This window comes from Cuculus canorus, chromosome 5 (genome assembly GCF_017976375.1).
Source record: "Cuculus canorus isolate bCucCan1 chromosome 5, bCucCan1.pri, whole genome shotgun sequence".
In the NCBI taxonomy this organism is placed as follows: Eukaryota; Metazoa; Chordata; class Aves; order Cuculiformes; family Cuculidae; genus Cuculus; species Cuculus canorus.
In genome coordinates this window covers 14,976,508-14,992,272 of record NC_071405.1, presented here as the reverse complement: position 1 = coordinate 14,992,272, position 15,765 = coordinate 14,976,508, and the positions used below count along the sequence as shown (strand labels likewise).

The 15,765-nt window shown below is 36.5% G+C and overlaps 1 protein-coding gene across 11 annotated transcripts in view; it reads left to right on the top strand.

Annotated features, from left to right (window-relative positions):
* SHANK2 (SH3 and multiple ankyrin repeat domains 2) overlaps positions 1–15,765 on the top strand; it is a 369,360-nt gene that overhangs the window by 322,407 nt on the left and 31,188 nt on the right. For 9 of the 11 annotated variants that reach the window (XM_054067524.1, XM_054067525.1, XM_054067522.1 and 6 more), the window contains 3 exons: positions 5,828–5,963; positions 8,677–8,757; positions 11,897–11,917. In XM_054067524.1, the coding sequence (XP_053923499.1) occupies positions 5,828–5,963; positions 8,677–8,757; positions 11,897–11,917 (238 nt within the window). The remainder of the gene's footprint in view (positions 1–5,827; positions 5,964–8,676; positions 8,758–11,896; positions 11,918–15,765) is intronic. The other 2 variants (XM_054067527.1, XM_054067526.1) reach the window with 1 other exon arrangement.

Genomic DNA, 15,765 nt, shown 5'->3' with positions numbered 1-15,765 from the left:
GAATTTAATGCTGCTTAAGCCAGTCACAAAGAGTTTAAGGCCAGCAGACCCACAGACACTGTGAGCAGTTACTGGTTATATGTGAATGACAGTCTTGCAGGTGACCCCTGGATTAACACTATGGATATAATGAGTGAATTATCTTCCCAAAAATTGTCTAGGCCACCATTTCTTTCTTCGTCTCGCATTTTAGTCTACAGAATGAGAAGACTTCACAGATGGAAATTCGTATTGGTTTGTGACTTGCTTAGACCAGTGTTAGATGCACAACTGTGAAGTGACTCAGAATGCAGGAGTACAATTTAAGCCTACAAAATGCCTTATTTTGCTGGTACAAATTGTAGCTGGGGTAGTAAATATTTATTAAAAATGGTGGATTTTTTTTTTTTTAAAGTGTGTAGGCAGGGGTTTGTGAATGTGTGTAACAGATTTGGGGGTTTGGTTGTTTTTTCAAGTAGTTTAATGTATATGAAGACAGCTTATTTTGACAGAATCTGCATTCACAACTGCAAGGTCAAATTATTCACAGTTGCACCAATGCAGGGGTCATTCTGGGCAGAATGAGTTTTGTCTGCTTAATTGTTGAAAATGATTGACTGTGTTTTCCACTGAGAGAATGTTTAGATAATGGAAGGATTAGGATGATGCATTGAAGAAATTAAGATTTTTTTTATTATTATTATTAATAGAACAAACTCTGCAAAGGTCTTTCTCCCTGGTGGTGTCTTTTTCTTTTGCACCTTCCTACGGGCAGGCTGGTCTAGTGAATGTGTTCCAGCTTATGCATCTGCTTTCCTACAATGTGCAGGTTATTTTATTTTAGTTTAGTATGGTTTAGTTTAGTTTAGTATTTCTGCCCTAAATCTGCCTATGTAAATCAACCAAATGCATGTATTTACACAATGAAAGGTCTATTTGCAACTGAATATTGCCCAGTGGTGGGGTGTGGTAAAAGAGTGGGGACCCACCCAAGTAACTTCTGTGCGGAATTAAAGATTAACAGTTTATTTTCTTTAAGATATAAAAGTACCTGTATATTAGGGGGGCAGAGAGGTAAATTTAATCTTCGGAAAACAAATGTCAATGTAATTCTATCCCTAGTATTGCTTCTAAAGCAAATAGCAGCTGCCCTGTAGGCAGTATAGTGATCATTTAGCGGTGTATGAATGCCAATTATACATGAAACAATTGATTTATGATTTTCTGTACCTCTCAGCTGGATCTGTGTGTCCTCACTGACTAGCATCTTGTTGTAGTTCTCTCTCTTTCCACATCATATTTAAGCTCTTTGCTGCTTTTGAGATTACCTAGAATATCTTTGTAAACATAGACCAGGGAAGATACCTACTTCTTCTCCTTTTGTGCTCTTAGCAATCATGTCACATTAAATACTGCTTCTGCTTTCCTCCTTTGCTTCTGGCTTTATGCCTTCTGTTATGATACCCTTTCTCGCTCGAGTACATGTCTTGAAATCACCCATTAAATTACTTTACTGCCTTCCATTCATATTCACTGTAAACCAGTTTCTATCATACCTTATCCTTTTCTAAACTTCTTCCGTTTCATTAGTTGTTGTCATTCTTAGTTCTCTGTGCTTGTCTCTGATGTTATCAGGATTATGAGGTTGCCTGAACAGGAGCATCTTTTTCTTTGTAAGCTTGAGTAGATATTTATTGATGTCATGGGCCTTCATCTTTCATATGGAGGGCTCTTTCATGTAGGGAATATTTCACACAGAAAAAAAGAAATTAACTACCTGATTGATGTTTTGTTCTTAGAGGCCACATCGTTATTTATTCTTGAATAATTTTTTATTATATATGTTGTGTTTAGTGGGGTTTAGATGTTGCTATGTATAAATACTGAGTAAGAGTGGTGGGCCTGAGATTTAAAGATAGTGAGATTTATGACTGCCAGTTGTCTTTTCTACTGGTTTACTCCATATTTTTAATTCTTCTCTTGAGAGAAAGGCTGTGTTGGAGAGAGAACTCTTCATCGCTGGTGTTCAAAGCTCTTTGTGCAAGGGGAACATTGTTGTTCATCACAGGTTCTGGTTTGGAGCTTTAAGTAGGTGCAAGGCCCACCTAATGAAGCGCATTGAATGTAAGCCCCAAAGTGTTTTTGTTGGAGGGAGCATGGAACCAGCCACAATGCATATAGGATCACAGAAACATAGGATGGTTTGGGTCAGAAGGGACCTTAAAAATCATCCAGTTCAGGGCAGGGACACCTCCCACTGGATCAGGTTGCTCAAAGCCTCATCCTTGAACACCTATAGGGATGGAACATCAACAGCTTCTGTGGGGAACCTGTGCCAGTGCCTCACTATCCTCACAGGAAAACATTTATTCCTAAAATCTAATCTAAATCTTTCAGCTTACATCTAAATCTTTCAGATCTTTCAGTTTAACAACATTCCATCTCATCCTTTCCATCTCTGCACTCTGTGATAAAGAGCCTCTTCCCAGCTTCGTGTAGGTCCCCTTTAAGTATCTATTTCTGTAATCTATTTTAACTTATTTATGAAGGATATGGGAAAGAAAGTTTTGTGCAGGGAAGTTTTCAGGAACAGTTAAAGGAAAATAAAAACTTATGTTTTGAAAGATTATGTTTTGAAAGTATGGGGAAATATTGGATCGAAGAAGAGAGAGGGACACAAATTTGAGCCTGCAAACAAACTTTGCTAGTTTGACAGCTTATTAGAACATCCTTCTAAACACTTTGCCACGAACAGCAAAGGTATTTTTTAATGTTTCAAAGAATGTGATCACATTGAATACCAAGTACACATCTGATTATTAAATGAATTGGCACAGGTGACATAGATGTTTTACTCATTATAAAAATATACATTCCTCAGCTTGTTTACAAAGCCTGGATGAGATGCAGCAGTCATCTTCCCTCTGTCAAAACTTGAAGAGAAAAACCAAAGAGATAATTTCATCAAATTATTCACAACTGAGCATAATATCAGACTAAAACTATCAAACAAACCTGCTAGAATTCTGATGTTTTACTGTTTAATGACCATTTCTACAGCCACTTGGTTTATGTATAAAATATTAAAGAAGGTTAAAAGAAATAGAGAATCTGTCACTGAAATCCTGCTTCTTAACTGACAATTCCAATGTTATTGCTTTGTAATCCTGCTAAGTTTTACCCAATGAGGTGGTAAAGGTAGTGAAGATGAGTTACTAAGTACTTTGCTGATTTCATGATTCTTTTGTTATCCAGTATTTCTGTAAACTTATGGAGTTAAATAATCTTCAGATCTATCAATATTTTATTTTTGCAATATAAATCTTTTTGGTACCAGCTTTTGTAACTGTGCCTCTTAAACAAAGCTGCTATAAACAGTCGTTTACAGGTTCTGTTTCTGAGACAGCTTTAAAAAATGTGTTGTATATATTTGCTCTTGCTCTAAATGTTAAATATCATTGCACATAACGATGAGAACAGATGGTATGCTGCATAAGCTCTTTATCATTTTACACGTTTAGCACTTTACACTAGTGAAGTGTACATGTGTTTGATTAATATTAACTTCTGATTTATTTGGAGGTCTCTATTTTTTGACAGCATTAGGGATGTATTGTAATCCATGCTGGCTTCCAACCTTAACATTTAATTCCAGTAAAGATAGAGTAGATGTGTTATGCAGTTCTTAATTGCATGAACGTTTTTGTTGTGGAAAAGAATTACCTTGTTGACTTTTTAATACTGGAAGAAATTAGGAAGTAAATCGATAACACTGCTCAAATGTCTTAGACAGATTAAATTTAGATGCCAATGGTCCAGCTAAATAAATACCATATCTTGGAATTAAGTACAAGGTGTTAAGAAGGTATGAAATAGAACAAAACAATAACAGGCTATTCAAATTTATATTCTTTTATATCCTTCACATACAGAATGACAGAACCTCTTATTTGCTCGTTCAATAGGTCTGGATGTTCCCATATGAGGACAGGCTGAGAGAGTTGGGGTTATTCAGACTGGGGAAAAGAAAGCTTCGAGGAGACCTTATAGTGACCTTCCAGTACCTGAAGGAGCTGCAAGAAAGATGGGGAGGGGCTGTTTACAAAGGCTTGTGGGGATAGGATGACGAGAGGCAATGGGTATAAACTGGAGAGGGACAGATTTAGACTAGACATAAGGAGGAATTTCTTCCCTATGAGAGTGGTGAGGCAGTGGCACAGGTTGCCCAGGGAAGCTGTGGCTGCCCCATCCCTGGAGGTGTTCAAGGCCAGGTTGGATGGGCCTTGGGCAGCCTGATCCAGTGTCCCTGCCCATGGCAGAGGGGTTGGAACTGGATGATCTTTAAGGTTCCTCCCAACCCAAACTATTCTGATTCCATGTTCAGCATGTTACACCTGTGTCACTGTGTACGAAACTGAAAAACCATCTCAAAAAGGGTCTCAAGCTTTTAGACATAGCACACAGACCATATACTGAGACTTCTGACTGCATCATTGTATTAAAAATACAGTTTACCAAGATGTTATTTCATCATAACATGTTTTGTTCCAGCTCAAGCCTGAAAAAAGGCAAGATTTTCCTTTGATACCGTGGATGGAAAAACGATTTCAAGTTGGAGTTGATCTGATGTTCTTGTTCTGCTAAATGGCAATAATATTTAATAGGAGCTTTTGCTCTAAACTGTAAATTCTTTAGAGTGTGAGAAGCCCAGCCTGTCAGAATAAATAGAGGAGGCTAAAAACACTTACTTTGAAAACGACTGTTCATTTTGGAAGGCACTGAGTGATCTTAGTGAAATATAACTGAGTCAGTTGGATTTTGGATAGAGATCAAATTTCCAGCATGTATCCTGGCAGCATCTCTTCTTCACCAATTCCATTCCTCAATATCTTTTATGTTCAAATAGCGCATGTAGCTCTCCAGTCTTATATGCTGCTACTGTTCAGATTTTAGATAACTTTCAGTGACTTCTTACAGGTCAAATGAATAAATGAATTACTTTTATCCATGTTTATCTACTGTTTTTATGCCTATGCTTTCTCCTATGTCTTTTAATTAATATCATAAAAAGATGTATGCAGCAGAAATGATGATGTAGCACTAGGAATTACCCAGAGAGTATACATTTTAAAGTTTAATGTTGCAGTGGAGTTTAAAGTTTAATTGGCATGAACACAATAGGTGGTTGGGGCTTCATATGGTCAACTCATCATTTTCCATGAAGACTCTTTCGAACTGCCATGGCCCTGTTGCCTTTGCTTCCAGGACACCAGATCCTTTCCTGCAGAAGGAAAATGCTCAGAAATGAGGAGAATGAAAATAATAAAAGAAAGTCTCTTGAAGAGGAGAGTTTACTTCAGGCATGAAAATCTTTGTTCCTGGATGATCCAAAAAGAAAAGCTTCTTAATATCTCATTAGTTATGTTAGAGAGCATAAAATGCCTATAAACCTTTGTGGATAATGTAGGCATGAAAAATGGCTATCATTTAAGAAAATACTTTTAGTGTATGAAGTACAGAGTTGCAGCACACTTATTTCTGGAAATAAAGTATGTAAAGAGAAAGGCTTGGTTGAAATCATAACTTTTTTGTTTTTTAAACTGGCAATTATAAGGAAATTATATTGCATATAATGAATATAATTGTATTGCATATTTCATGAAGAGCTAGCTTTGTTTTCCAGTTATTTTGTCAGCTATAGACTGTTTCTTAAGTAGGCATTTTTATTAAAAGACAGTAATTGGAAAATCTTTATCTGCTGGTTCTTTCCACCTTCTGTTTTTAAAACTGAAAGAGCAGAAGTTTTCTGCATTTTGATCTAAAAGGCTCTTTTCTTTCTTTTTTGCAGGTTAATAATGAGAATGTAGTGAAAGTTGGCCACAGACAGGTGGTGAACATGATTCGACAAGGGGGCAATCACCTAGTTCTTAAGGTTGTCACAGTAACCAGGAATCTTGATCCTGATGACACAGCTAGAAAGAAAGGTACATTTTTCTCTTTTCCTAATGGAGTCCTGATTCATAGATTTCACTCTTAAAATTTGAAGTACGCTTTTCTCATTTCATTTAGAGTTTTTAATTCTGTTGATTTATGCGTTAATATGTGACAAAAAATATGTCATGCTTGCTGTGGTATTTTGTCTTCATGAATCTTTATACATTTATATGTTTTAAGACCTTAAAATTTCTCACAGTAGTAAAGGAGAAAAAACACAAAGAACAGATTATCTCTTCTTGATTAATGGCAAACATGCCTGAGATGAGGTTAGCTTGATTTCTCTTGAAACTGAGAACTTACACTTTTGCAGAACACATATGCTAGAAAGGATGTCCGTAAGAATAAGAAAAATAAGCAGTATCTTTAGACTGAAGTTCTGCTAGAAAAATGTACATTTTAATGGGAAATTTACTTAGATTACTTCAAAGTAGAAGGATTGTTCCAGTGAGGGAAAATACTTCCTCCTCCTGTAAGGAGAACACATGCACAGCTTAGTTTTCTGCAGCTAATCCGAGAGGATCATATAGCATCACATGTGATAACGACTGAGACAGAATTGTCTGGGTAAAAACAGGCTGAAAAATAATATTAATATTAATTTTAATGGAGATTATGGCTTAATCTGTATCATGACTGGGCTACTGTTTTAATAGTATCAATATATCTCCCACCAACCCACCCAAAAAACCTACCATCGAAAAAGACAAAGCAATTGATTTTGCACTATTTGCTTCACCTTAGATGCTGCTGAGTTTGCTCAGGTAAAAGCTACTCTAGGAAGTCATTAGACACTTGTAACTATCATTAAGCAGAAAAGATTGCTGCTGCTAACTAGTGTTCAATACAGCAGCATCACATCGTTGAAAATTGCTATTCCTCCCACTGGTTTCTTGAATCACCATTTGCAGCCGCCTGGCTCTTCAACACAAGAGCAGGCCGGAAGCTGGCACACAAGGGTCTCTCTTTCTCCAAGTCAAATTTTCCGTCTATGCTGTAAGCATTCTTCCCATCTACTGCTTTTATTCACCCACCTTGGGAGGAAAAAAAAGGTTATATTAAAGTAAATAATGTCCAAACATGGTCCTGTGTTATTTTTAGCTCAGTAGAATTACTGCGCATACATTTTAAACAAACCTTTCACCTCTACCTTTTGCGATGTGACATATTAGCCTTATATAGGACTGGGGCAATGGGACTGGAGAGGGGCAGATTTAGACCAAACATAAGGAGGAATTTCTTCAGGATGAGAGTGGTGAAGCATGGGAAGAGGTTGCCCAGGGAAGCTGTGTCTGCCCCATCCCTGGAGGTGTTCAAGGCCAGGTTGGATGAGGCCTTGCGCAGCCTGATCTAATGGGACGTGACCCCGCCTATGGCAGGGGTTGGAACTGGATGATCTTTAAGATCTCTTCCAACCCAAACTATTTTATTATTCTATGAAAAAAGTGCTGCTGTATACAATCTAAATGGAAGTTGCCCTTTCGAAGTCTTCTATTAATAATATGTCATTTGCCAAAAACACTTCCTTTTGAATCTCGCCCATGTTTGATGCAGGTTGGTAGCCTTCCATGTTACCTGGCAATTGCCATTGCACCTTGAAAATAATGTGGAAGTATTATTTTGCTGTCATTCTCCTTTATGATGAGGCCAGTGTCAGATACCCAGCCTCATTAAACAGTCCAGCATTTTGTGCAGTTTCCCTTATGGATTTGTTGTCACTTCTCTTGTCGGGCAAGAGCAGAGCCCAGACTGGAGTTAATGTGTTCAGTACTTCACCTCCGGCACTGAACCTGAGCTCTATATTTGCTTTCTTGTGACACGCTGTCATTCAAGACTCTGTAAGATGATGATGGAGCTTAACAGGGAAAGGATGATGCTGACACAGTGGATATAGGTGATGGGGGAAGAATGTTGTCTGCTTCTTTCCTCCATCAGTCTTTCTCACCCTCAAACTGCTTTGCCACCTTTTGTCAAAATGGATTACCCTGATGTATAGTATTGACCAAAACATTTAAAAATCTTTAATTTTCCCTAGTGTCCCAGAGCCATTTCTATTTACTGGAAATCAACTTTTCTGTCAACATTGGCATAATTTCTTCTGACCTTACACTCCTTTTTGACTGTCAGAAACGTTTGTTATCAGGATAGTAAAGCACATGCTGGATTTTACTTTCTGTGCTAGACGATTGCCCTGATATTTTAAGATTATTTTTTTTCTGAGGGTCACCTGTTTTTCCTTGTCCCACCATAACTATAAATCCGAATCATCTGTCCTGTATTTCTCAGATTTAACATTTTCTTCAAAGATGAAATTAATCTGGCAGAGATTTAGTTTCGAGGAGATTTTTAGCTATTTACATTTCTTAGAAGGTGGGGATCAACTGGTGTGAGGCACTTTCTCGGGAAAGTCTTTTTTCCTGCTGAAAAATAGAAATGTATAGTTATTTAGCTTTAAATGTTTCTATGTATCCTGTTACATAAAAGCTTGCTGATGTGTCAAACAACCTACACTGAAAATAGAAACAGTATAGAAATTCAGTACATGAAAAGCATCTCAGGGTTTTTTCCTCCGTGTGTGTGCATTTAATATTACTTTATTTAATGTAGCAAATTCTTTCAAACAAATGCTAAATTGCGTATGTGAATATAGCTTTTCAGAGATGTGTATTGCTTACACTGTGTATCTTTCTGTTTAATGCAAAGCCCCACCACCTCCTAAGCGAGCTCCAACCACTGCACTGACCTTGCGGTCTAAGTCAATGACCTCAGAGCTTGAAGAGCTTGGTAAGAAAGTGGTTTTTGACACGCATGCTGGTATAATGGAACTGTAAATATATATATATATGTATGTGTATATATGTTAAATTGACTAAAAGGAATTGCACTGTGAACAGTATATAGAACAGAAAAGGTTTTAAGAATGCTGCATCTTTGGAGAGTTCAAATATGCATGATTCGCATGGATAATTTTGTTTAAACTTGTGCCTTTACTGCTGCGCAAGAGAATGTTGATACATTTTATGCATTATCAAAGTTCGGCACATCTACTAAAAAGTAATGCCGTAAAATATTTTGTTAGCTTTGCTTTCTAAATTTTCAGTTCATCTAATATTGTTTTGTTTTAAATTTCTGTGGCCTCTCATTAGTGGATAAAGGTAAGCTGCCAGAAGCTGTTGTTAAGAAGCTGACAGTGTTAAAGCAGCTTCAACTTCAACTTGTTTTCATTAGACTCTGATCTGAAAAAAAAAGTGCATATTATGATATCACTTTGACTTTGTGCATGATGTAAACTTAATTTTTCTCATTATTGGTAATAAAATAAATATTGAGCATTCAGTCTTTTATTTGCTAATTTTAAGAACTGTAATTGTAGATTCGTTTGCTTGATCATCTACATTCTAGATAGTGATAACTCTTTGGGAATTTTCATTTGTTTTATAGACATGAGAAAGACAATAGTTCTTTTCTTTCTGGTTTTAATCTGCTAGATCATTAAAAATTAGAATTTCTGCAGCTAGACTAATAAATATGTTATGAATGGACCATATACACAAAGAGAAAACCCCAGTGTGCATATATATATATATATATACATATGATTGCTACACTAGAACGGTGTGCTTAGCGAGTGATGATTGGATATAAAAACAAGCCCTCATTGCAGAGTAGTGGAGTCTATCATACAATAAACCCATTTTCCATGTAACCCCACATTGATTTAAATACTTACATTTTGTAATCATTTTTATTTCTGGCATGAACTCATATGAAGGTCAACTGGAAGGAATCAAAGCTTTGTGGCCATGGTTTTTTTTTTCCTGGAAGTCAATGTTTTCTGGGGCAAATGGACTTCATCCTTCCTTTAGTGAAGCAAGTCACATAGCTTCAGTGGGAGTTCTGACCAACATAGAAGTGCTGAAGTGGTTACTGTCTTCTCCGCGGTGTAACAACCAAATGAAGACCAAAATGAAACAGTCTGATTATTTAGCTCTAACAGATCTCAGAAAATTAGATTTTTCTATGCCAGAACGTTTAGAAACCTGACTAAAAGATTTCAAGAGTTTGTGAATGCTCTGTAATTTTTCTTCCAGGATTAAAATGTAAAATGTTATTTCTGGAGCCACTTTTAGTATTTGAGTGTTTTGATTTGTTTTCCCTTCATGGAGTGCTGAGAGTTTGTAAGACTTTACTTCCCAAGGGGACAGAACTACTTGCACTCCATTTTTCCCCCTTCTCTATCCCCCACTGCAAATCACTTTCAAACTGAGAGTATTCTTCTATTTCTCTTACTTTTCAATCTTCTGTTGTAGATACTGTTCTTAAAGCAGAAAGAAGCAGAACTCTTTTTAGGGGAAAATAGCTTATTAATAGTGAAGTCACCTCAGTAATGAAGACCATCCTGTCTTAACCTGGTCCCCCCACTCTGTTGAGGTTATAGTACTTGATCTGCTATTCGCTTTCATCAGCTGGCAGAAACCACTGCAACTCTTGTGACTAGCAGGCATGGGGCATATTTGAATCTTGAAGCGCATTTCCCATCCATATCTTTATCCAGATGGGGCAAATTTTACAGTGGCAAGACTTTACTGTTCTCAAGTATAGTCCTGAAGCATGTTCCAGAAGTGTACACCCCCTAACAAAGCTGTAGTAGCACTAAAGCATGGCAGAAATTTGCCTTCTTCCTAAATAAACCTGTAAACAGCAGTTCCATGATACTCTGAACGTTTGCCACCCTAGCAAGTAATGACTACTGTTATAAATAACATCTGTGGTCTACCTGTTCTAATATTTGTCCGGTAAAAGGGCTATTATCAAAAGGAAACAAGGATTCCTAAATTGTATAACTGAACAAGCTTCCAAAAAAAAAATGTTCTCACTATCATCACTTAAAAGCTTCTTCTGACATAAACCTCAGATTGTGTGTGTATTTATACATAATTTATATACCTTTATATGTATATGTGTATATATTGGACATGTGTATGAACTATGAGAACACCCACATTTTTATAGCCATCAAACTATCTAATGTATAAGCATTTTTGTAACATATGCAAACTACATAGGAAGTATGCATAGATGAACACTGTGGATGTTCTCATCAATATATATGTGTAATCTATTTTTCTGAACTGAAGAAGCTCTTGGTCTCAATAGTGTCTCATTGCAAAGAATTCAACAGGCTAATTAAGTGCTGTGTACAAATGTATTTCCTTTTTATTGGTTTTAAATGTGATGCCTTTAATTTTATTAAATGTCCCTTGTTACATAATAGAAGAGAAAGATAAATAGAAATTCCCAATTTGTTTTCCCTTAGAGTATATACTCCTCTAATTTGTCCTAGATAAAAGCTAAACAATGTCATTTTTTACAGAACATATATACATCTTGCAGTCTTTACAGCCACTTCCTTTGCCTGACTCTGAACTCTACTTATGGTTTTATTTACATGTTTTTAGCTACTCTGTTCTCCATAATACTGAGCAGACCTTCTCAGCTGTTGTCTTTCAAACGAGTTAATCCAAAATATGGCAGATAATATGTGTTAATGATTACTTTCCACTTCAGTCTGCAAAGATTTGAAAATGCCCTATTATCATAGTTTGAAAGTCCTGGTATCAATAAGTTGCCCCAATTACTGCTTCTAAAAAAAAAAAATATAGAAAAATATTCTACATGTATCCCTAATATCTGCAGGGGAGCTATTTGTGGTAGTTAGGGTATAACCCCTGATAAACTGTGCTTTTGCAGATCTGTTTATCTACAGCAGTTTGGTAGATATGTGCATAGTAGAGGCTAGCTGGGAGAGACTAACTTCTTAGATGGAAGGAAAATGTTTACGCTCAAAATGACAGATGAGCATTTAGCATATAAAAATTACCTTCAGAATTGATTCACAGTTCATTCCCTTTCTATTTCCAAGCTTCAGTACGGAAGAAGAAGGGTAAGGGGAAGCATTTTGTCTCTTGTTTAACCTGTTTCTCACCTTTCCATAGTGAAGGATAATAACATAATGTAAATGTTGGCATACGGTCCAGTTTATTTTATGGTGTCAAATGTACATTAATTATTGTATATGTTTTTTAGTTATTTAGTTTAAAAATTGCAAACACACTAAGAACTCAAACAGAAGACTACATTTGAAAATATTCCCCACATTTCTTCCTTTTGTCTCCTTTCCTTCATCTTCCCTTCTTTTCCTTCTTTGTATCCAACTCTTTTCCAAACCCTTCCATGCCATCTCCTCACAGTTACCGTGCTAACTGGCCACTACAGAGAATATGTGGACAGTGACATATCCTCAGTGTAGCCCTACGTTAGTTGATATCGCTTGTCTTCTTAATGGCCAAATGTTACTCCCATAACCACACTGTCTCTGTCTCAGGAAATAGGGATCTTGCACACAACACTTGAATTTTTGACCTGAAGAAATGCTGCTCTGCACAATTTTAAGTTTTCAATATAACATCTTCCACGCTGTCCCGTATGCATGGAGTGCCCTCCCTGAACTGATTCGTAAGGCCTTCTCCTTGAAATCTCTCCTAAAGACCCATTTCCCCTATGATCCCTATTAAGCAATCATCTAAGTAATGATGGCTAGGCAGAGGGGTAGGTAGGAATAGTGGTGCTATTTTAATAGCTTTTATAAATGTAACTGTATATATATGTATACAAAGTTTGTTTGTGTTTAGTTGTATTTTTTCCATACTCCTGTATGTCATTTTGCTTTCTTAGATTGTAAGCTCTTCTGAGCAGGGACTGTGTCATTTCCACGTGTTCGTGGCGTCTGGCCCAAGGAAGAGTCTCAAACCTCCCTGAGCCCCTGGGTGATAGTTGGTACAACAGTCTACATCGTGCTCTCTGACAGAGTTGAGCATCACGGAAAGGAAAGCTAGACTGTAGGCAGTATCTTCGCTCAACAGGGAAACTTTTGCTTTTTAATATTGAACAGGACAAAATCAGGTGGTTATCCACTATTTTTCTGCTCTTTCCTGACCTCCTTTCAGGTCATGAACAGAGGTTCCAGCTGGTGATATTTTCTATTCTCCGTTTAGAGAATAGGGCAGAATAAATCTCAGTGCTAGTGATGTTTTTTCTGAAAAATATGTTTTGGCAGCATATAAAAAACTTTTACATTGTTATTGTAGAATCTTCTGTCAACCAAAAAAAAACCAGTTTTCTGGGTCATAAGTAAGGGAGGCATTGAGATGAAAATAATGGCTTTTGTGGTTCTGTTTGACTAGTTTTGTTGGTTGTCTTTTGAGAGGGGTTCTGGTTCATGGCGAGGACAGGAGAAGGGAAGGACATAGGATGGGTTTTTTATATTCAGGATAGAAGATGTAGCATTTGTGCCTAAAGATATAGGTAATAAAACCTAATGTTTCACAGCAGTATAGCATGGGCAGTATTATCATCTTACAGCAGTTACGTAGCATAAATGACTAAAATGCAAGTTCTACTTCATCTGTGCCACTGACTTTCTGCTTACAGTAGTTGCTTGACTCAGAGTGACCGTCCAACTTCAAGATGTATGTTAGGAAGGGAAGTGTTTTCAACAGTGAAACTACTTTCCTGATTTTGAGGGATATTGGGATGGGGAGGGCACAAATGCTTTCTTTTTTCTTTTGCAACTTGTAGGTTTTCAAGAACTGTTGAGTAAGTTATGTTAACATGTAAACTAACAATTGTAGCAGCAATTTTTTAGAGGCAGTACTTAAGAGATAATTTGAGGTAATGTGAGTTAGCCCATTAATACTAAAGAAGAATGAAAATACTCATGCAGCAATTTAAAATAAAGATTTGAAAACACTCTAAAACCAAAACATTAAAGGAAACTTTATGAAACTCCTAATGCATTTTTTCTGGTCATAACTTTCATCATCACTATAGAAAACAGGTATCATGAGGGTTTCAAGATTAATATTTTAAAATGTTAAATTTAACTGTTCATAAAAAGTTCATCCAGCTCATGAAAAGCTTCTTTTTAAAGGGCTTTTCCTTCAGGTTTTTTTTCAAGTTGTTTATCAATAACTTCTTGTGGATGGAGAATTTTAAAATTATATGATACTTAAGGAACACATCTATAAACTAAGATCTGTAAGTGTCTAGGTACATGATTTAAAAATTTCATGCTCCTAAGCCGTTTTCACTGCCAGGAAATAGGTTTTATTTAGTGAGTAAGTCAGGATTTTCAGTGAAAGCTAAAGTGGACAGTGTTTAATTTTAAGAATCTGATATAAAAATCTTCTAAGAGAAAGTGCAAAATTAGGAATAGTGCAAGCTGAATTTTTTGTAGTGAAAAGGAATGACAAGGTAAATAATTTTTCTGCATTAATAAATACTACTTTGATAGTGTCACAGAAGTGTCAGTTGTGAGCTAGGGGTGGTGGTTTGTTTGTTCTTAGATTTGATATGGTAATTAATGTAAATTAATCCCTCTGTATTTGTTGATACTGGTCTTTGGGGTTTAATGTGGGCTACAATACCAAATACAAATGCAGGATTTTCCTCCTTTGAATAGTTTAGATGCAAGTACCACCTCTCAGATAGAGTGACCGTGATATTGTCAGCCCAGAATGTTGTTACCTGGCATCAAGTCTTAGTGGCGTTTGAATGGAAAAATATCAGTTGATGGCATTCAAAAGAAATATTATTAGCTCTGTCTGCAATAAGCATTCACACTTCATCCCATTCCTGTTGTCCATTGTTTCAAAGGTGGCACATTCTAATGGCATCTGAAACAATGAAATTGCAGAGCAAATATATATGAATGAATGCCAAACAGCGGATTATCTTACAGTGTTATGTTACGTTTGAAGAAACCACTCCCAAAGACGTCTGGGTTCAAAAATCATATTTTTATTTCACTGTGGTGGAGTTGATGATGGAGATTTGTCTGCAGGAAACAATGGAAATGCCATCAAAGCAACTTTCACAGCACTCACAATGTCGACTCCTTTGATAGTTTCCAGCATCTGCAATGCTTCTATGTAGGAAGAAGGTTTTCTGATCTTCACCAGACACTATTTCAGAAGATGAGAGCAAAAGGCATCACACTTAATGAAGAATTCTTGAAGGGTATCCTTGTAAGTAATTGATTTGCATTACATATTTGAAATTCTAATGGGATAGCAATATAATAATAACATGAAGATTGACATCAGGCTGCTGTTTTTCATAAACATAAAGCAGTGACTCTAGGTGGAATTTTTGAAGTATATCCATGAAAAAAGTATGGTACTCATCTTTTTGTTGATGTAGCAAGGCTACAAGTTTTATTACTTGTAGTTTTAACTTGTGGGAAGTCCACGGCAGTGTAAGAAGGTGTAGAATTAGGACTGTGCCTGTTGCGTATGTGCTCTTAAAACACTTTGTAAGAGAACTATTGAAAGCTGCCATGTTTCAAGGAGAACAATGCTAACTCTGTTTTCCACTGAAAAAAAACTACCTGGCTGGCAGTGTGCTGATTAACAGTTTTTGTCACAGAGTCTTAAATTAACAGGTAACTCTTGGTACTGAACTGTTCTTTAAAATTGTTTATGTCACTAGAGCTTCAGCTTTAATATTTTGAAAACACCGCCCATCCTGAACAGAGGTCAATTGAGTCTCTGTGTGGGTGTTCTCATTTACACTAGAATTATTTTGAATTTATCGGTTTATTCTTGAGTATTAGCGCCCTTTCATGATACTTGTTTTTCTTTACTACAGGGCAGTAACTGAAAAGGTTTTCAAAACCTTTCTGCATCAGCCAAACAAGACAGTGGTATAAAAGAAGTTGGCAAGGAATTGTAA